Source organism: Bos javanicus, chromosome 18 (assembly GCF_032452875.1).
Source record: "Bos javanicus breed banteng chromosome 18, ARS-OSU_banteng_1.0, whole genome shotgun sequence".
In the NCBI taxonomy this organism is placed as follows: domain Eukaryota; kingdom Metazoa; phylum Chordata; class Mammalia; order Artiodactyla; family Bovidae; genus Bos; species Bos javanicus.
The window spans coordinates 51,447,950-51,472,542 of NC_083885.1; the positions used below are offsets into that span (position 1 = coordinate 51,447,950).

Below are 24,593 nucleotides of genomic sequence, written 5' to 3' on the forward strand. Positions count from 1 at the left end.
CCCTGGGTCCTGAGCAGGTCTCTTCATCCCTCAGCCTTAGTGTGTGAGTGTATGTGTGTGCGTGTGTTTGTGTGTGTGTATGTGTGTGTGTCCTCCTGGTTCAAGGTCAGCAGCATGACCCCCATCACTTCAGCCCCTCTGGGCTCTTTTTTTCCTGTTTTCCCAGCTGTCCCCTGGCTCACTCCCTCACTGCCCTTACATGCCTGCTCACACTCAGGGCCTCTTGGGAGATGCCCCTCCCCCTGACCAGCCGCTGTAAAGACCCTCCGTGCTCACTTGCTGACCCTTCCCCGCTCCCTTTCCTGCGTGACGCCTGTAGCACCTGCCAGCACACTCTTGATCTCTCTGCTTGTCTGTCTTCCTCCCCACAGGGCGTGGGCTCCGTGAGGGCAGGGGCTTGTCTGATTCTGCTTGAAACACAGGGCCAGGACCAGGCTCCAGACATTAGTACCTCGGGATGAAGGAAGGAGAGTTCCCAGGAATTCCACAGCCTGGTTTTTATTTGTTTGTCAGTTTCTAAGGGTGCCGGGTTAGGACAATGATTACTGTCCTGGTTATGTCTTTTTCTGTAGTGACACAACACATTGTTATTATCGTCATCAGTTTTCAACAATTACTGCTCAGTGAAGAATTACTCATAAAACCTACAGCAGTTGAGTCTTCCCGCCTCTCACCAGCTCTAGCTCATGGAGAGTCTCCTGGGGCTGAAACCCCCACCCTCCCCTGCTCCCCTGTCCTCTGCCCTCAGGTCTGAAGAGAAGCCCTCTGTCCCCTCTCAGAGCCCTGTCTCCCCCAGACACCAGCCAGTCTCTTGTTCTCCAGTCTCTGCCCACTCCCTGAAAATTGTCCCCTCTCACCTTCCAGGAGGAGCCTGTTCCAGGGAACATGCCTCCTGCTTGCGGGGCCTGACGGGGGCTCCATGATGCCTGCTGTCTGCTGTGTCCCTCTCTGTGAGGAGAACTTCTGGTCCAGAAACGCTCAGAAGCACTGCAGTCGTTTTGTGAGCTCTGCTGTTCTTCTGTGTGCTGGGCCTCCTCCGGGGGCAGGCACTTCACTGGGTCACGTGGCCCGGGGGCGGGGTCTCTGTCCAGGCCCCGCCCTCTGCCTCCCCTCTCCTCCTTCCCTCCTTAGTGGCCCCCCTTCCTTTTCCCCCTCAGTCTGTATTTCTATTCCCTGAACTCTGCTGCGTCCCCTGCCTTCGATAGCAGTGATTCTCCACCTACACACACACACACACAAACACACACATCTACACACACACACCCCTACACACACACACATACACACACAGCTACACACAGACACCTACATACACACACCTACCTATACACACACACACACATGCACACACACACACTCTTGTCTGGAAAAGCACAACCTTGGGGTGTCTGGGTCCAGGGTCCCCACTGCTCTGGATCAGATGCACACTCAACCTCCCCGACAGCCCTCTGTCATCCCTTTCTGGCTTTTCCCTTCAGAGGAGGAGCTTGGGGGTGGGGGGTGCATGAGGAACGCTTATCACAGGGACGTCATCCCCAAGGTGCGTGGGAATCACCTGTGGAGCTTTATGAAGACTGCGAACCCCCAGGTGACACCTTAGAAATGCTGTTTCAGCAGCCGCCAGGTCACACCCTCGTCCAGCCTGAGACCCCAGAACACCGGTTAGATTGCCCCACCCACCCCAGTGTTGGCCTCTGCTGTGTTTTGGTCTGAGGTCTCTCAGCAAAACGCACAGATCCAGGGCTTTCCAAATTTTGGTGGTAATTGTTCCTGTGAGACCGAAACCCAGCTGGATGCCCAGGGTCTTCCTGTTGTTCTCAAATATCTGAGAAGATTGCATTTACTTCCGGTCTGAAGGTCACACTGACTCTGGAGGAGAGAAAGGAGTCAGATGAGCAATGACTGGAGAGGGGACCTGACCTCCACTTTCGAGTGTCACCAGCCTGGCGTCTGATTTCAGGGACAGACACCCAGAACTGGGTGTCAGGAGGAGCTGCAGTTTGCAGGTGAGAAGGGAAAGGTTTCCTGTGTGTCCTGGGAAGAGAGGAACCTGGTGCTGAGGGGTGGGCTGACTCTGGGCTCCCTGGTCCTCGGGTCAAGTTGCGGGAGACTCCCTCTCCTTGCCTGAGCCTTGGTTCAGAAACTATTCAGGTCCTCCTTGCCATTATAGGGCCTCCTCTGTCACCCTGGCTGATTTTTCTGTGGTCACTGTGATCTTTCCCATGGGTGGTTGCAGGCAGGGATGGGAGCTGGCATGGGTGCCCATAGGCCCCTAGAAGGTTGGGCAGTGTAGTGTGGGCCCACAGGAGGGGCTCTGAGGGTCTGTTAGAGGAGGGGTCCCCTGGGGTCTAACGCCTGATGACCTGAGGTGAAAAGGCTATGGTTTTTCCAGTGGTCATGTATGGATGTGAGAGTTGGACTATGAAGAATGCTGAGTACTGAAGAGTTGATACTTTTGAACTGTGGTGTTGGAGAAGACTCTTGAGAGTCCCTTGGACTGCAAGGAGATCCAACCAGTCCATTCTGAAGGAGATCAGTCCTGGGATTTCTTTGGAAGGAATGATGCTGAAACTGAAACTCCAGTACTTTGGCCACCTCATGCGAAGAGTTGACTCATTGGAAAAGACTCTGATGCTGGGAGGGATTGGGGGCAGGAGGAGAAGGGGATGACAGAGGATGAAATTTCTGGATGGCATCACCGACTGGATGGACGTGAGTCTGAGTGAACTCCGGGAGTTGGTGATGGACAGGAAGGCCTGGCGTGCTGTGATTCATGGGGTCACAAAGAGTTGGACATGACTGAACGACTGAACTGAACTGAACTGAATAAGTGCACAATAATTGTAATGCATTTGTATTATTCCCAAACCACCTCCATTGCTCCACAATTATTGTCCATGAAACCGGTCCCTGGTGCCATTAAGACTGGAGACTGCTGTTTAGAAGGAGGGATAGAAATCAGGCTCCTTCACCTTCTTAGCCCAAGAAAGTTCACCTGTTAATTTCGTGTTGTCTGTGTGGCCCCATATCGCCCCCTGGAGGTCATGAGCAGACCTGGGGACAATGTAATGGGCTGCACAGGGATGCAAACGCCAAAGGGTGTGAGCCCGCTCTGCACCCTGGGCAGAGGTGGGCTCCAGACTGAGGGGCTGTCTGCTGGGGTCCAGGTCGCTGTGGGTCCCCAGGCTTCCTGACCTCATCCTAGTGAAGGGTGAGCCCAGGGAGAGGATGGGCATTGTTCAGTGGCAGGAGAACCATCCATCCAGGTGGACATGTGCTCAGGAGGAGCTCTCAGTCCCTGAGGCTTCAAAGGAAGGGCCAGCGGGGGGTGTCTGGGGCTTTGGAGAGAGGGTGGCGGCCTGTGGGCTGGACCATCTCACAGCACTGGGCCTGCACCCTAGTTCTCTGTGCCCCATCAGTGGTCTGCTCTCAGCCTCCCCACAGTGCCAGGACCTGAGGCAGCTCCAGGTGGAGACTCTGGCAGGGGAGGGGACACCCCCTTGGGACCTCAACCCCTCTGAGATGGAGCAACTGCAGAACTGTGTTCCCCTCTTCCCTCTGCTCCAGAAGTTCCCCTCGCTTCCCAGGACACCTTTGGAAGGAGGGGCTGAGATGTCTCCAGGGACCAGACTCAGGTGTCCCCACAGATCATGGACCTTGGGATGAGGAGCTGCTCCCCGATTCCCGTGAGTTCACGCTGGGGCTTCCCCCTCCCCTGTGGGCACTCCCTTGGGATGGAGGATTGGAAGTCAGCCAGGTCAGCTCTCAGAGAGAAGGAGAAGGACTCAAGCTGCCAGCTCAGGCCCTCCAGGGAGACTATCAGATTTTCCTGAGTAGAGACGGGAGGGGGTGTGAATATCTGGGAATGAGCAGAGGTCTGACTCCTCACACTTAAGAGGCCCCTGTCCTCACTCCTGACTCCAGGATGAATAAAGTCCCATCCTGGAGCAGCTGTGGGCACTTGCAGGTTTCCTCCCACTGTGACGCCAGAGCCCCTGTGTCCACAAGGAATATTCTCTGACCCCTCGGTGTCACATGGGTGGGGTGTGGGGGTGGCTTCTGTTATGCAGATTCCCTTATCTATTTCAGTTCAGTTCAGTCGCTCAGTTGTGTCAGACTCTTTGCAACCCCATGAACCGCAGCACACCAGACTTCCCTGTCCATCACCAACTTCCTGAGTTTACCAAAATCTCCATTGAGTTGGTGATGCCATCCAACCATTTCATCCTCTGTTGTCCCCTTCTCCTCCTGCCCTCAATCTTTCCCAGCATTAGGGTCTTTTCAAATCAGTCAGCTCTTCGCTTCAGGTGGCCAAAGTATTGGAGTTTCAGCTTCAACATCAGTCCTTCCAATGAACATCCAGGACTGATCTCCTTTAGGATGGACTGGTTGGATCTCCTTGCAGTCCAAGAGACTCTCAAGAGTCTTCTCCAACACCACAGTTCAAAAGCATCAATTCTTCGGTGTTCAGCTTTCTTCATAGTTCAACTCTCACATCCATACATGACCACTGGAAAAACCATAGCCTTGACTAGATAGACCTTTGCAGACAAAGTAATGTCTCTGCTTTTTAATTTGCTGTCCAAGTTGGCCATAAGTTTCCTTCCAAGGAGTAAGCATCTTTTAATTTCATGGCTGCAATCATCATCTGCAGTGATTTTGGAGCCCCCCCAAAATAAAGAGTATTTATTGAGCATGTGTGACATGTCAGCCCTGGGTTGTGTCCTGGACTCAAGAGAATAAGATAGATTTGGACTCTGGGCTCACACACCTGACCTTGTGACAAGGAGACAGACACTCAGAGAAAATCCTGGAAATAAGGAGCTAATTATGATGGAGGGATAGACTGAAAGGGAAGGGTCTGGTGCATCTGGAGTCTGTCATGAAATCTCAGCTGGACTGGGTGTCATGGGAGGCACCCCTGAGAAAGTGATCTTTTGACTGAGATGTGAAGGGTGAGCAGAGAAGGATGGGGCTCAGAGGGCAGAACTACCTAGGGGAGTCTGGCCTTCAGATGGGCCCGGCTGGGAGGAACGGCTGACAGAGTCCAGTGTGGGGAACTGGGAGAGTGGGGAGGACTGTGGAAGGAGTAGGTTGCTGAGGGTCAGAGGCTGCCGGGCGGTGGGAGCTAAGTGGGAAGGAGGTGGGCAGCCCTGTGGAGGCTCCAGACTATGGAGGAGCTCTGCTTCCCTCTGGTGGCCACGGAGGGGAGCGTTGAAGGGAAAGTACCTCAAGTAGGTTTTCTAAGACAACTCGGCATATGTCAAGTGTTTACATATCATTTTACAAATCCCAGGGACAGAGGTGCTGGCAGGCTACAGACATGAGGTCGCAAAGGATCGTATACGACCTAGCGAGTAACCCTTTCAGCACTACATATCATTTATGCTCAATCATGTCCCACTCTGAATTTCCAATGTCTCTCATCCAAGATCTTCTCTTATATACCCCACTCCAAGATTTCATCCAGGTGAGATTTGTGTTGATACCAGGCCAATTTCTCTCTGTAGAAGAGGAAGGATCCAGATGCAACATTCTCAGTCCTTGGGCAGGACTGGAGCATCTCTAAGTAGGAGGAGGGTGAGGAAACGTCCGTGTGTCCTGCCTGATCCAGAGGGTCCATGTGGACATGAAAAGGCTGCATTTCCTTTCCCCCCATACCCCCTTTAGTGTCTTCCGCATAGGGCAGAGCCAGGCGGAATTGGAAGACCAGGGGTGGTGCAGTGATTCTGAACCTCATATTCCTGCCTTCTCTGTCTCTGCCCCCATCAGGAGACCTGGTCTTCACAGTGGGAAGGAAGGTGGGGCATCTCCATAGGCCCCTGATCAGAGATTCTTTCAGCAAAAGGGACACAGGGATCAAGCACGCTAGCTCTGGACTCAGTGTCCCTGTCACCCTGTAGATGATTGTAGTAACTGAATTATTTGGATCTAATGGCCTCTTTTGTATTCTAATTTATTAGATTGTTTTTATTTCTTTTTACCTTTTGATATTTGAAGTTTCAAAGGTGAATGTCCATCTTCCTTGAGCATGAGCAGGGTTGGTGCCAGGGTGGTTCAGTTGTCTAAAAGGTTATTTTTTATAGTTGTTTCAGTTTCACAGCAAAAGTGGGGGTAAGGGATCAAACCCATGTCCTGTGCTTTGGCAGGCAGATTCCTATCCACTGAGCCATCAGAAAAGTCCTCTAAACAATGCTTAACTTGTACGTAGACACTGGTTCATCATGGCCACCGCACACATGAAGTTTCCGTATTTGCCTGTGGGTAAATAAACAAGTGATGTATGTCATCCTTTTTGAATTTACAGACACACAACCATCGGCTCTGTGGTCACTAGCCCTGCAGACTCACAACCACCTGTGTGTGCTCACTAGCCCTGCAGACTCACAACCACCTGTGTGTGCTCACTAGCCCTGCAGACTCACAACCACCTGTCTGTGCTCACTAGCCCTGCTGGTGTGACTTGGGCAGCAGGACTGTCACTGACCTTGCGTTGTTCTAGTTTCTAAGTCATGTGCAACTCTCTTGTGACCCCATGGACTGTAGCCCGCAAGGCTCCTCTACCCATGGGATTTCCCAGGCAAGAACACGAGTGGGTTGCCATTTCTTCTGCAGGAGAACTTCCTGAGCCAGAAATCAAACCTAGGTCTCCTGAACTGGCAGGAGGATTCTTTACCATGGCGCCACTGGGGAAGCCCATGTTGCTGATGATCACTTGCTCAAACCCATGCAAGTTACGGTACCAAGTGTCAACCCTAATGGAAACTATAGAAGCTGGGTAATTTCCATGTATCCATGTAGGTTCATCAATTGATAAAATGTACGCCTTGGGTGTGGAATGTTGAATATTTAGGAGGCGCTACACTTGTGGGAGGCAGGTATCTAGGGAAACCTCGTGTGCGGGGTGGCCATGATGAACCAGTGTCTACCTACAAGTTAAGCATTGTTTAGAGGACTTTCCTGGTAGCTCAGTGGATAGGAATCCTCCTGAAAAAGCATGGGACACGGGTTTGATCCCTGGTCAGGAGGATTTCACATGATTCTGAGAAGCTAAGGCCATGCATCAGAACTGCTGAGTCTGTGCTCTGAGCCCACAAGCTGCAACGACTGAAGTCTGCTTCCCGAGAGCCCCTGCTTGGAAGTAGAGAAGCCACCTCAATGAGAAGCCGGCGTATTGCAACGAAGAGTAGCCCCTGTTCACCACACTAGAGAAAACCCGTGGAAAAGAATGAAGACCCAGTGCAGCCAGAAATAAAAAAATAAATAAAAATATTTGCTAAGAATAGTTCAGAATTAAATGTTATTCCCGAAGTTGTCAGGTCTTCATCTCCTTTCTCAAACATCCAGAACACCATGGAAACATTGATTTTCTACAGGCTGAGGACCTGCTCTGCCATTGGGGTGACTTCACTGCAAATTTGTTTTCAGTCTGGAACAGCCACTAGCGAGCATCCCGCCTTTCACACTGACCATCTGCTCTGCAGTGAACATCCTCACCACAAATCTCGGCCCCCGTGGAGTGTGAGCCAGGGGCTCATTCATTCGACACACAGGTATGCAGCTCCCTGCATCAGGCCTGGAGCTGGCTGGTGGACTCAGCAGAAGCAGGACAGGTGAATCCTTCCATGTCCAAGCTCCCAGCTCAGGGATCCTCTTAGAACTCAGTCCTGGTTAACATGTGTGCACACTGAGTGCCACTGTATCCCCTAAACTGCATCTGCATGGGGACTAGAGGAAAACGTTCATTTCCAACATCCTCACCCTTTACGGAAAAACTCTGTGAGGAGATAGCACCTGTGTCCATATGTCCACCTCTCTGCCACACACCATCCCTCCTTTATCCCCTACCCATCCTTTTGTTCATCTTTTCACTAAGTCCTGTGGCTGCGCCTCTGTGGTTGGCCAGATGCCAGGACCCCTGAGATACCCTCAGTAGCTCCCTCTGCTGCTCCATTTAAACACCATGGTTCCACAGGTGGTGCACATGAACCCAGGTGATTCCTGCAGAATTTTTCCCCATGAAAGATAGGGGAGGCCCCTGGTAACCCGGTGACCATTATACTGGGTATCTCAAGCGTTTTACATGACTATTAGGGATGCTGGATGGGTTAGACCCGAGCCCTTGGGAAGTATAGTGCTGGGTTTGGGTGTCAGAGTTACCCCTGTCAATGGTACATTTATGGAGAAGAGGAAGTTTGGGGTGACTGTGGAGCCCTAGTTCCTTCACTTCCCTGGGGTTCACAGGCAGACAGAGGAGCCCTCAGGTGATGGATTGTACCCTGGAGACTGGTCTTCAGGCCCCACTTGTCCTTCAGCAGGAATCTTGCTCTGTTGGAAGCATGGAGAGATGGCAAAAGCTCTCACACCAGACTTGAGGCTCAGACTGGAGGAGCTGGGAGGGTAGCCCAGGCGTTCTGCTCAGCCTTGCTCCCTGGGGGATGGAGGATCATTTGGAGAATGAGGGAATAGGAAGCTGTGCTCAGGGGGCCTCCAGGCTAGGTGATGGCTGTCTCCAAGGTCAGGTACTGAGGGTCAGGACTTAATCATGAAATGTTTCCTCCAAGTTGTAGACAAGCAGGTTATCTGACACTCAGCGGCAGGGAGATACTCTGAGAGGACAAAGTTAGTTCTCAGCCTACTTGAGGACACCCTCCAGGTGCAGGATCATTCACCCGGGAGTTATCATGGCTGTAGCTACAACTAATACACAGACAGGAGAAAGTGCTCCCAATTCATAAACTAGAGCAAAGCGGGTTATCCTTGAACACATTCTACTATGTTCATCTTTGTCATAGAGTAGAAATGGGCAGGATATCCAGCCGTCTCTTCCCATTGATGGGGGCTGAGCACAGCAGAGACACTGTCCATGGTGCTGATGAACACAGGCCACCTGGAGACTTGGGAATTGTGGTCTTTGAGTCACATCTGCTTTCTTTCCATTCTGAAAAATTGGGCATTGCTAGAAGAGGCTTCCATGGTGGCTCAGACAGTAAAGAATCTTCCTGCAATGCGGGAGACCTGGGTTTGATGAATCTACAGAGATGGCAATGGCTATCCACTCCAGTGTTCTTGCCTGGAGAATCCCGTGGCAGATGTGCCTGGACGGTTACAGTCCATGGGCTTGCAAAGAGTTGGACAGACTGAGCAAGTTTCACTTCACTGGAAAGAAGAGGTGGGGAGAGCTGCAGGGAGTGTGGACTGGCCTCGATCTCCAGGGCTCTGGGCTAGTGAGATTGCTGTGGACATCGTGGCAGGACTTGACCCCACATCGGCCTGATAAAGTCCAAGCTGCCCAGAGCAGACTGCAGTGAGGGAAGATGATGCCCACGGCCTTGAGAGGAGTGGGAGGCAGAGCACAGAACCCTAAGAGATGTCCACAACTTCAAGCCCACAATCTGAGAAATGTGCCCCATTATTAAGGAAATCTACAGATGAAATTCAGATCACATGACTGGGAGACTATGGTGGGGTATTTGGGAGATATGGTGGGGTAACTTGGAGATTATGGTGGGTGATGTATTGGGCTGAGTCCAATACATTCACAATGTTCCAAGGCAGGAGAGGCAGAGCCAGAGGAGATGGGATGATGGAAGGAGACCTTGGGGAGCTTTAAGATGTTCCACTGCTGGCTTTGAAGATGGAGGAAGCGGCCACGAACCCAGGAAAGCAGGCAGCCTCTCACAGCTTGGAAAGGCAAAGAAATGAACTGTCTGTAGAATCCAGAAAGAACAGCATCATATTGACACTGTGGTTTGTGCCCGTAAATTTGTGGTCATTTGTTACAGAACAGTAAGGAACACCAAGAAGCGTCACCTTGTCTCATCCAAGACTGTGTGCCTGGGGGGATAAGAAGTAATTTAGACCTAAATCATGATCGGAAGCTTTGCAAGTGGTTTCTCTTACCTCTCATCTCATCTCAGCACAGATGATACTTGGCCATGCTTGCCAAGAGCATGCTTGCCAACTGTGGGCTCTGTGCCCTAGGGCACACACCTGCTGTGTTTGTGTGAGTGTGGGCACCTGATCCGAGCGGACCTATATGAGAACAGACCTATCCCAGGGACCTCAGGGAGAGACTGAGACTTGCTAGCCCAGGTGTGTGGTGGGGGCTGCAGGGGAGATCCTGGTGGGAAGGCCCTTGGGACACTGAGGAGGAGACAGGTGAGCCCTTTGCCATCATAGTCAGGTTGAGTTTTAGGTAGAGCCTGCACCTTTGCCCTGAGGCTGACGTGTGTGTGTGTTGGGAGCAGGCTCACGATCCGCGTCGGAAAGCAAAGTGGAAACCAGCAGAAAGTGGACAGAGGTCACGGGAAGTTCCTGGGAGGACCTTGCTCAGAGCATGGCTTCTGGGTCCCTCTTACTTTGGTGACTCTGATTGCTCCTCTGGGTCCCCCAAAGGGAATGAGGTCCTCAGGGCTTAGGCCCTTAGGGAAACAACAGAAACCCATGGAGAGAGAAGGCATTCTGGATCCTTGATCTGGGGACAGACAAAAGTTCCAGTCCCATCGCTGACTCAGTGGAGATTAGTTGAAGCAATCTCTGGGGGATAGTGAAGAACAGGGAAGCCTGGCATGCTGCAGTCCATGGGGTCCCAAAGACTCAGACACAACTTAGCAACTGAACAAAAAAAACTCAATTGAGGCAGCACCAGTTGGGGCCAGCAGGGCTTGGTGAGGATGGCCAAGGGCTCAGGACACCAAGAGGCTGCAAAGGGGCCTCACCCATAAAAGTTGTCTCATCCACGACTCGTCCTTCCTGACTCATGTTCTAGTGGGTCTCAGACGGTCCCATATTCTGTGCTCCAGAGACTCCATGCCAAGTGAGCAAGCACTGGGAGGTGTCTGGGACCCCAGGGCAGTGTGAGGACTGCCGAGTGCCCATGTGGCTGCCAAGGGTCTGGTGACCCTCCTTTCCTGTTAGCATGCCCCCTCCCTCCATTCTCACAATCTTCCCCTTCCTTTCCCCCAGGGAATAGATGGGGAGGTCAGGTAACTAGAGCTAATACTTTCCCTGAGCAACCATGGAGAGACCAGAGCAGAGATTCAGGTGAATTTCTTGCTGGACAAGACCCAAGGGCAGTATATTTTGCAACCAGGGGAAGGAAAGTGCTCTTGATTCAGATCTCTCTGGTGGTCCACCGTGGGTCACAGGCCCAGTCACTTGCCCTGTTGAAACCTCTCCCCACTGTGGGAATTGCAGCCTGAGTTCTGGTCCATCCAGGCTTCAGGGCAGCCTGTCAGTGTTGCCAGGAATCCAGGAGGACCCTGAGCCTGGGCCTAGGTTCCCGAATAGCCTCAGGTCTCAGAGCTGGTTCTCTGCCTCAGGCTCTTCCTCTTGACCTCACTCAGGTCTTGGGTCTCAGGTAAGCTCTTTCCCACAGTCCGTAAGGAGACGTGTCTGGAGGAACTAAGGACCCACATCTGCTTTGTGGCTGATATTACAGTAAACGTCTGTGTCGGGGTGTAGTAATTCCTGCAAAAGAAAACCGACACCTTCGAGCTCATGTAACCTTCTTAGATGACTTCCCAGGGACTTCCCAGCCCCGGGTTACCCAGGGTCTGTTCATGTCAGAGGTTTTTGGTCCAGACCCACCTCCCCTTCATCCCCTCTCCATCTTTCCTGCTATTTCTTGGACCTCCAAACACAGCCAGGTGTGCAGGGGGCACTTCCTTTGCCTTCTGGGCTATGGAACCAGAACTTGGATCCCCACACTCACCTGGTAGATGGGAGCTGGTGGCCTGGCATCAGGTAGGGAGGCCTGGGCATGGAGGAAGTGGGCATCAGAGGAGAGAGAAAGAGAGTCATTTCTCCCGACCAGCCATCTCCAAGCCTGGAACCCCAACCCCAAATCCTATCTCGGCTCTGTTTCCCACCCTTGTTAGCCTAGCTCCCCTGACGGATGATCCAGTGCCCACTCTCTTCCTGGCTGAACTCCAAGGTTCTCCTGAGTTCTAGTCAGGGGACCAGAGCAGCCTCTGGATAAGGTTGTGGGTGGTCATGTCCCTGAAGTGCATCCAGCTCCCAGCTTGGTGGGACTTGCCATGTTCTAACTACTCTGATGAGCTTCCCTGGTGGCTCAGAAGGCAAAGAATCTGCCTGCAATGTGGGAGACTGAGGCTCGATCCCTGGGTCAGGGAGATCCCCTGGAGAAGGCAATGGTAACCCATTCCAGTACTCTTGCCTGGAGAAATCCATGGACAGAGGAGCCTGGCAGGCTACAGTCCATGGGGCCACAAAGACTGGACATGACTGAGTGACTTTCAACTACCCTCGAGTGAAGGGTGTCTCACAGTGCTTCTGGGTTGGACAGTCCCCCTGCCCAGAGCTTGTGAAGCGGGGACGCTGGGAGAAGAGACAAGGAAGGAATGTACTTACCTGGGAGACAGAGCTGCCAGAGGGACCACGTCCTGGGAGGAGACAGGAGTTACCACTGAGCATGTGAGGAAGCTTAGCCCATTCTCCTAGGAGAGGTTGGATGTCCACCTTCTGGAGAACCATGGGAGAAAGATCCCCACCAGGGGAGAGAACCTCTGGCAATTTCAGGCCCCAGTGAGGGCAAGGGAGCCTCCCAGGATGATAACCCATAGGAAAAGCAGACTAGCCAATCGGGATCCCTGTGCTTAAGCCCCAAAGGGCCAGAGACCCTGGGGGTGGCAGGTAGGAACAGACATGGCAGGGCCTGACCGGGGCTCCCCGCTGTCCTGGGCTGAACAGACACTCACCTGAGGTGGACGCTGGGGGCCAGTTCCCTCTGTTGTGCAGGCAGCCGGGGTTAGGAAAGAAAAACAAAACAGGCATATTTGTGAGGAGTGTAGACGGAGGTCAAGGCTTTGGAGTCAGAACACGGGACAGGAGGATCTGAATGTCCAAGCAGGGGCTGGACACCTCCTTTCTCCACCAAGGCTGCTTCGGAGGGGAGGGCCCAGTAAGGACACTGAGGAAAGTCCTTAAGAAGCCATATCTGCCCTGAGTCCAGAGGGGCAGGACCATAGGCTAATAGGGTTCAGGAGAAAGTGGCCACTGAAGGGACCATGGCTCTGGGAAAGGCGTCCATCCATCCAAAGCTTTGTCTGAGTGGATTCATCACGCTTATGGAGAGAGCAGGGCCAGTGCACGGGGAGGAAAGCGGTCAGCCAGAGACTCTGGGATCTCACTGAGGGCAGTGTCGCTGCTGTGGCCACCCGCCCTCACCCAGGAGCTGCTGAAATGTGACAGTGGCCTTGTCCTCTGTCTCCATCTATCTGGACCTTAAGTGTAAAGACATCCCACCACCTGCGGACCTGGCACGATGTTCTGTCTCATGCATCAGGGGTGTTGTTAATGTATCTGCCACGTGGGGGCATTTGACCCCACCTGGCCTGTCCAAACTTCCACTCTCTGGCCAAGTGTGGACTTGGCGAAGACGACCCTCAGATCCTGGCCCTGTGACTGCCCCTCATCAGAGTAGCTGGATTTAAATATACAGGAAGAGATACCTTTTTCTGAGTACTTACTACCTGCCAGCCTACATATAGGGAACGAGGACAAGGAGGTGTCTTAATTGTGTTAACTGATAGATGGGCCTTCCCTGGTGGCTCAGAGGTAAAGAATCTACCTGCCAATGCATGGGACACAGGTTCGATCCCTGGGCCAGGAAGATACCCTGGGGAAGGAAATGGCAACCCACTCTAGTATTCTTGCCTAGAAATTCCATGGACAGAGGAGTTCATGGAGTGGCAAAGGAGATGGATACAACTTTGCGACTAAATAAAATAAACTAGGACGGTGTTAAGGAAGTTGCCAGAGGTCAATATCTAGTGAGGCAGGAACTGGAGAAAGAGAGAGAATACCCGTGGGGAAGTGGGGGGGTCCTGGAGATCCAGGCCGGAAATTGGAGGATGGGGTGTCCTTCCTCTAGGACTAGGGTCAACCTGGGGGTGGGGGCAGCATCTGGAAATGCCACTGTACCTGTGAAGGAAAATGAAACACCCCAGGACAGCCAGCAGCGTCAGCACAAGCAGGACCCCAATCACGATGCCAGTAATGGCCCCCACACTGAGGGCTCGGGCGTTTTCTCGCCCTGAAAGCAGAAGAGAAAGAGAGAGGGGAAATGGGGTCCGAGTTCACTGGAGGCAATACCAAGAGGAGTCTTACAGGGAGAGGCCTGGTTAGGAGGAAGGAAATGCTCTGAGGCCTGTGTGGTTGCGTGTTTTGTCATCACAGTGTCCTCCTGACTCTCCCACTGCACGAGGCTGCATCATTTCCCTCTTCGTCAGGTTTGAAACCTTGGACTTGCTCTAGCTCTCCATTCTCTCACTGTAGCCATCTCCATGTCCTGTTCATTTTCCTTTGAAGGACTCTTTTCTTCTCACATTATGCGCCCTCCCTCTGATTTTTTGTTTCCATCACAACTGTCGGTCTTAGAGGGTAGTTCCTCTCCAGTCCACCCAACATTGATTAGTAGTAATAATATTAATGAACTGTTTCCAGGTACTCCTGTGCGACTGGCACAGTGGGAAATCATTTACACCCATTTTTTCTCATCTTTCCATCCCCACGAGGGAGGGGTTTTCATCCCCGCTGTGCATACATAGATTTGAGACACACAGTTCTTCAATAAAGGAATGGAGGCCCCAGAGCTAGGACCAGGTGAAACAGAAATGTAACCGAGTTGTTTGACTCTACAGCCAAAACCCACAGCGCTGAAAACCAAAATATCCCCCGTGAACACCTCTTGCCTGCCAACTCTGTGTGGTAAGAATTTTACCTACAGGGAGAATTTTAATCTCATTCCCTTCCTAGTGACCAACCTCACAGCAGCCCTAAGATCCAGCTCTTCTTCTCCGATTTACAGAGGGGGAAACGGAGGCACAAGATCCAGTGCCTTGCCTACAGTCAAACAATTCTCACAATAACCGAACTATGACAAAATTAGCTAAGTTTTGCATAATTAATTAAACACATTGTTCTACAGGCTCCGAAAGGAGACTACCCATGTCCTCATTATTTGCATTCATTACACACCCACTTCCAGTGAAATTACACAGGAAGAGAGGTGTGGAAGGTCACTATAGTGCTCAGTGGGGAGCTGGCATCACATCTGCAGACTCTGACTGGGAGGAGACCCCACACTGATGGGACCCCGCATCCTCTGTCCTGACACTCTTGCTGGTCTGGAACAGCATCACCTTCTCAGTGAGCCGTAAATTCTGCTCATTGATTCACCGACCATTGGATGCTTGTCCCCATATCACTTGGTCTGTTTGCACCCAGATTGGAAGGCTCGTGGGATTTCGAAGAGGGAGGGATTGACTACCAAAGAGCGTGACCTTTGTCTGTGGTTCCAGATCATTGGGATTGCCTCCTCTGTCCATGGAATTCTCAAGGCAAAAATACTGGAGTGGGTTGCCATTTCCTCCTCCAAGGGATCTTCCTGTCCTCCAGGGATCAAACCTGCATCCCTTTGTCTCCTGCATTGGCACTGGCAGGCAGGTTCTTTACCACTAGCCCCACATGAGAAGCCCCTAGAGAGGGAAGGGAGTACTTCAAACTTGAGGAGAAGTCCAGTTCCTTGATTGATGCCATCTGAGAGCTCCGTGGAATGAGCCTTCCTTCTCAGGGTCCACAACTAGCCTCCTCTCTTTGTGGTTTTCTGCTCCTAGTGTGCTTGTCTGAGATTGACCCACTAGCCACATAATCAGTGTCCATGTCTAAAGCACTGGAGTGCACAGTGTGAGGGGATGGCTGTCTCCACATTGGTCAGGTCTGAGGAGCACCTGCTTCTCAAGAAAGATGTGTTCTTCCTCATTGTTAAATTATTTAAACAGGGTTGAAGAAAATCAGGAGCTGAAGAATAAGAAGTGAAAACAATAACTTAGAAAGGCGATTCCTCAGCACGTCTGAGCAGGTAGAAGAAAGCATCCATGAACACGAAGATAGAAAAAAAGAAGTTATTTAGACTGGGGAGTAGAAAGGGAAAAAAAAAGAAGGCAAATAGTGACTCCAGGCAAAGTATTATGCAGAACTCCATCAGGTGGACAAACATATGCAGGATGGCAGTTCCTGAAGGAGAAGAGAGAGGGAAAAACAATGAAAAAAATATATAAAAATGAATGGTTTAAAACCTCCAAAAGTGGATGAGATCACATACTAGAGATGGTTGAGGAACTCCAAAAAGGGGTAACTCAAGATATAGACATTGTGACACAATAGAGTCAAGTTGTTGAGAGACCGAGGGAAAGAGGAAGTGTAAAACGCAGCGAGAGAGGAGTGACTCAGCGTGTGCAGCAGATCTTCAACAGTGTGAAAAGCGAATTCCACATCAGAAGGCGTTGGGATGACCAACTGAAGTCCTAAAAGCAAGACTGTCAACCGGCGAAGCAATGTACAGAGAAGCTCTCCTTCAATGAAGCTCAAATTAGGACTTTTCCAGATAAACAACAGTCGAGGGAACTCATTCCCTGGAGACACAGCATATATGAAGTGTGAAAGGAAACCTTTAAGATGACTGAACAAACATTACACGGTAACTCAGAGCCACAGGCAACCTAGAGAAGAGAGGTCAAATTACATAATAGGTAGCTATCTTATCTAAGCCGGTATTATTGTCTTTTATATAATTGCTCATTTTTGTTTTTTATTTCAAAGGTATCACATGAGGCAATGTTTATAAATCTATATAATGGGCATATATTGTACAAGGACGGCTGAAATATAGGACAGTAAGTGTGTAATATGGAGGCGATGGAGATGCACAGAGCACCTCGTTTGTAATATACATCATAGATCTGGTTGGTATTTCAACTCCATAGTTATATGTTTAAGATATAACTGTCATCTTCAAGTTAGAAACTAAGAAAAGAACTGAAAGACATTGGAAAGGGGAAGAACAGAATCAAAATGACACATATGAAAGGAAATCATCTAAATACCAAAGAGGAAGTAATAGAGGAATTAATGAATAAAGCATGTAAGACATATAACAAATTGCTAGATGGCAGAAGCTCTTTCTTACTGGGAAGTATTTGAATGATAGATAGCCTCAACCTTCAAATTAAAGGCAGAGGTTGACAGAATGGATAAAAATTATGACCCCTCTCTATACTCTCTTCAAGAGACTCACTTTAGATACAAAAACATAGAAGGTTGAAGTAAGGCTGGAAAAAGATATTCTATGCAAATAGCAATAAAAAGAGAATTGTGGTGGCTGTATTAGTGTCTGCTATAATCATCTCTAAATCAAAAAAGCCTGCAAGGAAAATTAGGACCTTGCATATCAAGAAAAGTTTCCATCCATCAAGGAAATAGAACAATTATAAGCATTATGCACCCAACAACACCAGATTTGTGAATCAAAAATGGACAGCATTGAGGGGAGAAATAGCTCGGTCATAACACTGATACTACAACACCCCACTTTCAATAATGGACACAGCAGTCAGAGAGATTTCAGTGACAACTAGAGACCGTGAGAACACTGTAAACCAGAGACCTAACCGACCAACAGACAACACACAGTCATAGGAGTTTATGTTGCACAAAGTGCAGTCCTCAAGGCCCCCAGCTCTCACCACACATGACCACCGCCCATCCTGTGAAGAAACGGTGTCACTTCCACTGTAGAGACGATGGTGCAACTAAGAAAGCCAAGTGGAGGGACCTGGAGTTGAGTGTGGCAGCAAGCCTGCAATCACAACAGTGCGAACTAACATCCTGACACTTACTGCCTGAACATGTCTGCTGTAAATTCCACCTTCATCGGAGCGAGTATTCACAAAGCTCTATAAGGTGCATAACAAACACCACTGTACACATAAGAAAAAGGAGATTCAGGCTTTATGACTCACCAGGGCTTCCTAGGAGGCACCAGTGGTAAAGATCCCACCTGCCAATCAGGAGACGTAAGAGACACGGATTCAGTCCCTGGGTGGGGAAGATCCCCAGGAGGAGGTCACAGCAACCCCTGCAGTGGAAGGTGGAGTCTTAACCACTGGACTGCCCAGGAAGTCCCAGGTACTGATTTTAGTGCTGCTTCCAGCGGTCTTGGCAACGAGGCTTCACAGCAGAGGGCCAGGAGAAATCAGGGGATGAGGAGGGGAGAGACAGCACATGTTCCAATTGCTTGAAGAGAAGGAAATGATGATAGGCTAATTGTTGGTGGAGTTAATAAAAGAAGCTTATCCAGTGAAAATGGACTTCACTGGAGGCTTAGCCGGGAAGAGTGCCCGCAGTGCAGCAGACACGGGTTCGATCCTTGGGTCAGGACGTACCCTGGAGTAGCGAATGGCAACCCACTCCAGGCTTCTTGCCTGGGAAATCCCATGGACAGAGTAGCCTAGTGAGCTCAAGTCCGTGGTGTCACAAAGAGTCGGACACCACTGAACGACTAAGACAGGAGGCGATGGTGGTCACTCACAGGTCACCCTCAGCCTGAGGGGGCCACTTCTGCTGGAGTTGCCCCTGTTGGAGACCTCACACTGATAATCCCCGGCGTCCTCTCTGCTGACGGGGTCTATGGTGAGGGTGCTGTTGTCTGAGGACAGTGTCATCCTGTCTGCGAGGAGGAGACTCTGGCCTTTGAAGAGCCAGCGTATGGAGACCCCAGTCTCATCTGTGAGGCAAGTCAGGACCACGGGGCCCTCATGTTCTGGGACTGTGGTGTTGCTGACTTGGAGGGAAGGCCGTGCCACTGGGTCTGTGGAGAGACAGAGCGGTGACTGCTGAGAGTGGGTCAGGGGCCTGGGCCTTGCTCCCTCCTCAGTCTTGGGGCCCAAGACCTCTGTAAAGATGACTGTGAGGAAGGCCCTGGGTCTTTGTTCAGGCGGCAACGGGAAAGAGATGATCGCACATCTCCTCTGACCCCCAGATCACACAAGAGGGACCCTTGCCTGGTTGCTGGGACAACACTCTAGTACTAGACAGCTCTGTGCTCTCAGCCCTGGGAACCTTGATCTTCTGACTGTGGGGCTATCCAGGACAGTCAGAGAATGTAGGATCTGAGAGTACATGTTGTGATTGGGAATAGAGAGAGCCTGGGTGTATTCCTGGGGCCTCACACTGACAAGCGGGGAGCGCTGTGTGGCTGGGTTAGAGGCTGTGTGGCAGGAGAGGTTGAGGTTCCCCTCTGGATGGTCAGAGGAGTCTGAGGGGTAGTGGTGGGGTGATCGGACCGTTTGGAGCAAAGAGCAGAAAGGCCACACATGGTGCAATCAGAGGGAAGGCAAGTTCCTGGTCTGTATTGGGGCCCCTGGGTCCTTCATGCTCACTCATTGTGAGTCTGATGTTAATTTGTTTCTCCCATCATATTTTGGTGATCCTCAGCCACCCACACAGAGCAGCCCATCCCCTCCCTGTCCTCATTCAAGGTGGACCTGCCTGGGCTTGCCTGGGACAGGAAGTCATGGCCAGTCTGGGTGTCCAGGGGTGATGGCCCATGTACTCGGACCTGAGAGGGATGGGTGTGGATTGGCCTCTGGCAGTGTGCATTTGGGTGGGCAGCTCAGGCCACATAGGAACAGAGGTTACTCACAGAGGACATCCAGGGTGAATGGGTCACTGCGGCTGATGCTTACTAGGTTCCGGGTTTCACACACATAGGGTCCTTTCTCTTTCCTTGTGACATTGAACACAGTGAGAGTCCTCTTGTCCTCAGACAATTTCAGCCTGGTGCTCTTGGGGAGGCTCTGATTGCTGATCCACCACGTGTAGGAGGTGTTCTGAGTCTCAGGTCCACATGTTAACACCACAGTGTCCTTGTGCTCCCAGGGGTTGGAGTTGTTGCTGGTGATGACGGGTGTGGGTAGCACCGCTGTGCAGATAACAGAGAGGACATTGCCCTGAGCCTCCCTGGATGCTCAGACAGTAAAGAATCTTCCTGCCAGTGCAGGAGACCTGGGTTCAGTCCCTGGGTCAGAAAGATGCCCTGGAGAAGGGAATTGCCACCCAGTCAATATTCTTGCCTGGAGAATTGCATGGACAGAGGAGCCTGGTGGGCTACAGTCCATGGAATAGGAAAGAGCAGGACATGACTGAACGATTAACATTCTCGCTTTCTTATACTTTTGGCTCCTCTGAAAGCATCTTTCAACAAAATTGGCATCCTTCGCCTCTCAGCCAGACTTTAAAGAACAAGGCAGGCTTGTGTGTGGCAGGACAAATGCATGGGGACCTGAGCTCAGAGAGTGTGAGGCCACCTGCTCTATGTCTGGGAGAAGCACAGGCTTCCTTGGGGGTTGATTGTGCAGCAGCGTTTAGTGGTGGACAGAACAGGGTGGATTCAGAGACTGCCTCACATATCTCCGAGTTTTCACCAACCAGCGTCAGGAGAGAGCTCCTTGGGCAGCACCCTGTGGTGGAGGAGCTGCCAGCAGTGTCTTCCTTTCTGTGTTCCTCTCTGGGGGTGCTGAGATTTTTCTGGCGTCTCTAAGTCCCCTAGGGCATTTGCTTGATTTCTGGGGACCTCGTACCTGTGTGCTGTCCATGCTGAGTCTCATGAGTAGGACCAGACTGTGCCCCTGCACGGAGGTGGCTCTCGGGGCTGAGCCCTGGCTGGTGACCAGCTTGGAGCCTCCAGATTTGGCACAGGCTTCCCAGGGTCACTGGAGGCAGGAGCCCTGGGACAGGGTCTGGGAGGGACTTCCTGGGGCTGAGCTTCTCTGTGAGGATCCCTGGGGGCCCTCAGGCCAGGGTCTTCCCTGAGTCCTGCAGGGTCTTCCTCAGGGTCATGGTCACGGGGAGGGGCCCAGGGGGCTGACTAAGAGTGCTCTCCCTCTGCCGAGTCCCTCATCAGACCGTCCTTCTCTCTACACAGTGTCTGCAGGGCCTGGCTTCCTGGAAAGCATTTCTGACCCTTTGGAGTTGGTCTCCACAGTGTGCGCGCTGCACTGAATGTTCAAACCCCGACACGGGACACAATGCAGAGGGGATGGAGGTGCCATCCGGGTTAGTCAGAACAGAATTCATCCCCCAACACCCCGAGGTCAGAGAGGAGGCACTCACGGAGTACATGGAGGTGTCCAGTTTGTCTTTCTGTCTGTAAATCATCCTTTGTAATGAGCAGGAGGTAGGAGCCTGTGTCTTTCTGGGTGATGTTCTGGATCAGCAGGGTTCCGCTGGGGTAAAGTGTCTCCCGTCCGCTGTGTGCAGGCCCTTTGGTAGTTGCGTTAGTGTCTACCCTATATGATGCGATTAGCTGGCTGTTGTCTACCCTTTCTCCTCTGTACCAGGCATAGGCTAGAGGATTCTCTGTCAGGTTGTGGGCAAGTAGAAGAATATCCGACCCTTCTGCAGCAAGGGGGGGCATCGTTTCAATAGTGAGCTGGGCAGTGGTGGGCGGGGTCCAGAAAGTTAAGAGGGAGACTAGGAGGGAAGAGAGAGAAATCAGTTAATATTGTGACCTATGTGGGGGATGGGAAAATGGTGCCCTGGGTCCTGAGCAGGTCTCTTCATCCCTCAGCCTTAGTGTGGGTATGTGTGCATGTATGTGTGTGTGTGGTTCAAGGTCAGCAGCATGACCCCCATCACTTCAGCCCCTCTGGGCTCGTTTTTCCCTCTGTTTCCCCAGCTGTCCCCTGGCTCACTCCCTCGCTGCCCTCACATGCCTGCTCACACTCAGGGCCTCTTGGGAGATGCTCCTCGCCCCGACCAGCTGCTGTAAAGACCCTCCGTGCTCACTTGCTGACCCTTCCCCGCTCCCTTTCCTGCGTGACGCCTGTAGCACCTGCCAGCACACTCTTGATCTCTCTGCTTGTCTGTCTTCCTCCCCACAGGGCGTGGGCTCCGTGAGGGCAGGGGCTTGTCTGATCCTGCTTGAAACCCAGGGCCAGGACCAGGCTCCAGACATTAGTACCTGGGGGGGAAGGAAGGAGAAGTCCCAGGAATTCCACAGCCTGGTGTTTATTTGTCAGTTTCTAAGGGTGCGGGTAAGGTCAAAGTTTACTGTTCTGGTTGTTTTTCTGTACTGACACAATAAACTGTTATTATTGTCATCAGTTTTCAACAATTACTGCTCAGTGAAGAATAACTCATGAAACCTACAGCAGTTGAGGTCTTCCCACCCCTCACCAGCTCTACTTCATGGAGAGTCTCCTGTGGCTGAGCCCCCCACCCTCCCCTGTCCTCTGCGCTCAGGTGTGAACACAAGCCCTCTGTCCCCTCTCAGAGCCCTGTCTCCCCCAGACACCAGCCAGTCTCTTGTTCTCCACTCTCTGCCCACTCCCTGAAAATCGTCCCCTCTCACCTGCCAGGAGGAGCCTGTTCCAGGGGACATGCCTCCTGCTTGCAGGGCCTGACGGGGGCTCCATGGCGCCTGCTGTCTGCTGTGTCCCTCTCTGCGAGGAGAACTTCTGGTCCAGAAACGCTCAGAAGCACTGCAGCCTGCTGAGTGAGCTCTGCTGTCCTTCCCTCTGTGTGCTGGGCCTCCTCCGGGGGCAGGAGCACGTCGCTGGGTCACGTGGCCCGGGGCGGGGTCTCTGCCCAGGCCCCGCCCTCTGCCTCCCCTCTCCTCCTTCCCTCCCTGGTGGTCCCCCTCCCCCTTCCCTCTCTGTCTGTATTTCTATTCCCTGAATTCTGCTGAGTCCCCTGCTTTCTACAGCAGTGATTCTCCACCTACCCCCCCCCACACACACATACACACACGCATCTACATACACACACTCCACACACACATACCTGCACACACAGCTACACACAGACACCTACATACACACACATCTATACACACACACGCACACACACACACACCCTTGTCTGGAAAAGCACAACCTTGGGGTGTCCGGGCCCGAGGTCCCCACTGCTCTGGATCAGATGCACACTCAGCCTCCCCGACAGCCCTCTGTCATCCCCTTCTGGCTTTTCCCTTCAGAGGAGGAGCCTGGGGGTGGGGGGTGCATGAGGAACGCTTGTCACAGGGATGTCTTCCCCACGGTGCGTGGGAATCACCTGTGGAGCTTCATGAAGACTGCGAACCCCCAGGTGACACCTTAGAAATGCTGTTTCAGCAGCCACCAGGTCACACGCTCGCCCAGCCTGGCTGAGACCCCAGAACACCGGTTAGGCTGCCCCACCCACCCCAGTGTTGGCCTCTGCTGTGTTTTGGTCTGGGGTCTCTCAGCACAATCACAGATCCCGGGGTTTCCAAATTTTCGTGGTAATTGTTCCTGTGAGACCGAAACCCAGCTGGATGCCCAGGGTCTTCCTGTTGTTCTCAAATATCTGAGAAGATTGCATTCACTCCCCGCCTGAAGGTCACACTGACTCTGGAGGAGAGAAAGGAGTCAGATTAGCAATGACTGGAGAGGGGACCTGACCTCCACTTTCGAGTGTCACCAGCCTGGCATCTGTTTTCAGGGACAGAGACCCAGAACCGGTGTCAGGAGGAGCTGCAGTTCGCAGGTGAGAAGGGAAAGGTTTCCTGTGTGTCCTGGGAAGAGAGGAACCTGGTACTGAGGGGTGGGCTGACTCTGGGCTCCCTGGTCCTCGGGTCAAGTTCCGGGAGACTCTCCTCTCCGTGTCTGTTGCCTGAGCCTTGGTTCAGAACTATTCAGGTCCTTCTTGCCATTACAGGGCCTCCTCTGTCACCCTGGCTGATCTTTCTGTGGTCACTGTGATCTTTCCCATGGGTGGTTGCAGGCAGGGATGCGAGCTGGCATGGGTGCCCATAGGCCCCTAGAAGGTTGGGCAGCATAATGTGGGCACATATGAGGGGCTCTGAGGGTCTGTAGAGGAGGGATCCCCTGGGGTCTAAGGCCTGATAATCCGAGGTGGAGTTGATGTAATAATAATAGATATAAGTGCACAGTATGTAATGCGCTTGAATTATTCCAAAATCATCTCCACCCTCCGCAATTGTCTTCCATGGAACCGGTCCCTGGTGCCCTTAAGGTTGGAGATGGCTGTTTAGAAGGAGGGATGGAAATCAGGCTCCTTCTCCACTTCCTTAGGCAAAACAAAGTTCACCTGCTAATTTCCTGTTAATTTTCTGTTTGGCCCAATGTTGCCCCCTGGAGGTCATGAGCAGACCCGGGGACAATGTAACAGGCTGCTGCTGCGGCTGCTGCTAAGTCGCTTCAGTCGTGTCCGACTCTGTGCGACCCCATAGACGGCAGCCCACCAGGCTCCCCCGTCCCTGGGATTCTCCAGGCAAGAACACTGGAGTGGGTTGCCATTTCCTTCTCCAATGCGTGAAAGTGAAAAGTGAAAGTGAAGTCGCTCAGTCGTGTCCGACTCTAGCGACCCCATAGACTGCAGCCTTCCAGGCTCTTCCGTCCATGGGATTTTCCAGGCAAGAGTACTGGAGTGGGCTGCTGGGGTGCAAACGCCAAAGGATGTGAGTTGGCTATGTGCCCTGGGCAGAGGTGGGCTCTGACCTCCAGACTAGAGGCTATCAGCCAGGGTTCAGGTCACTGTGGGTCCCCAGGCTTCCTGACCTCATCCCAGTGCAGGGTGAGCCCAGGGGAACGATGGGCATTGTTCAGTGGCATAAGAACCATCCATCCAGGTGGACGTGTGCTCAGGAGGAGCTCTCAGTCCCTGAGGCTTCAAAGGAAGGGCCGGCGGGGGGTCTCGGGGCTTTGGGGAGAGGATAGCGGCTTGTAGGCTGGACTCCAGAAGGCCCT

General features: G+C 52.2%; 2 protein-coding genes across 5 annotated transcripts in view; both read right to left on the reverse strand.

Moving 5' to 3' along the window:
* LOC133229438 (carcinoembryonic antigen-related cell adhesion molecule 1-like) overlaps nucleotides 1-22,199 on the reverse strand; it is a 28,952-nt gene extending 6,753 nt beyond the window's left edge. Inside the window, exons 1-10 of the mRNA XM_061385809.1 lie at nucleotides 21,652-22,199; nucleotides 20,977-21,336; nucleotides 19,508-19,786; nucleotides 18,395-18,673; nucleotides 13,948-14,059; nucleotides 12,723-12,751; nucleotides 12,376-12,407; nucleotides 11,717-11,758; nucleotides 11,419-11,472; nucleotides 858-963 (exon numbers count right to left, since the gene is read on the reverse strand). Coding sequence (XP_061241793.1) covers nucleotides 858-963; nucleotides 11,419-11,472; nucleotides 11,717-11,758; nucleotides 12,376-12,407; nucleotides 12,723-12,751; nucleotides 13,948-14,059; nucleotides 18,395-18,673; nucleotides 19,508-19,786; nucleotides 20,977-21,336; nucleotides 21,652-21,820 — 1,462 coding nt within the window. The 5' untranslated portion in view covers nucleotides 21,821-22,199. The remainder of the gene's footprint in view (nucleotides 1-857; nucleotides 964-11,418; nucleotides 11,473-11,716; nucleotides 11,759-12,375; nucleotides 12,408-12,722; nucleotides 12,752-13,947; nucleotides 14,060-18,394; nucleotides 18,674-19,507; nucleotides 19,787-20,976; nucleotides 21,337-21,651) is intronic.
* Nucleotides 22,200-22,276: 77 nt separating this feature from the next.
* LOC133230687 (carcinoembryonic antigen-related cell adhesion molecule 7-like) overlaps nucleotides 22,277-24,593 on the reverse strand; it is a 38,329-nt gene continuing 36,012 nt past the window's right edge. For 3 of the 4 annotated variants that reach the window (XM_061388487.1, XM_061388485.1, XM_061388486.1), the window contains exon 9: nucleotides 22,277-23,234. In XM_061388487.1, the coding sequence (XP_061244471.1) occupies nucleotides 22,959-23,234 (276 nt within the window). In that variant the 3' untranslated portion in view covers nucleotides 22,277-22,958. The remainder of the gene's footprint in view (nucleotides 23,235-24,593) is intronic. The other variant, XM_061388491.1, reaches the window with a different exon arrangement.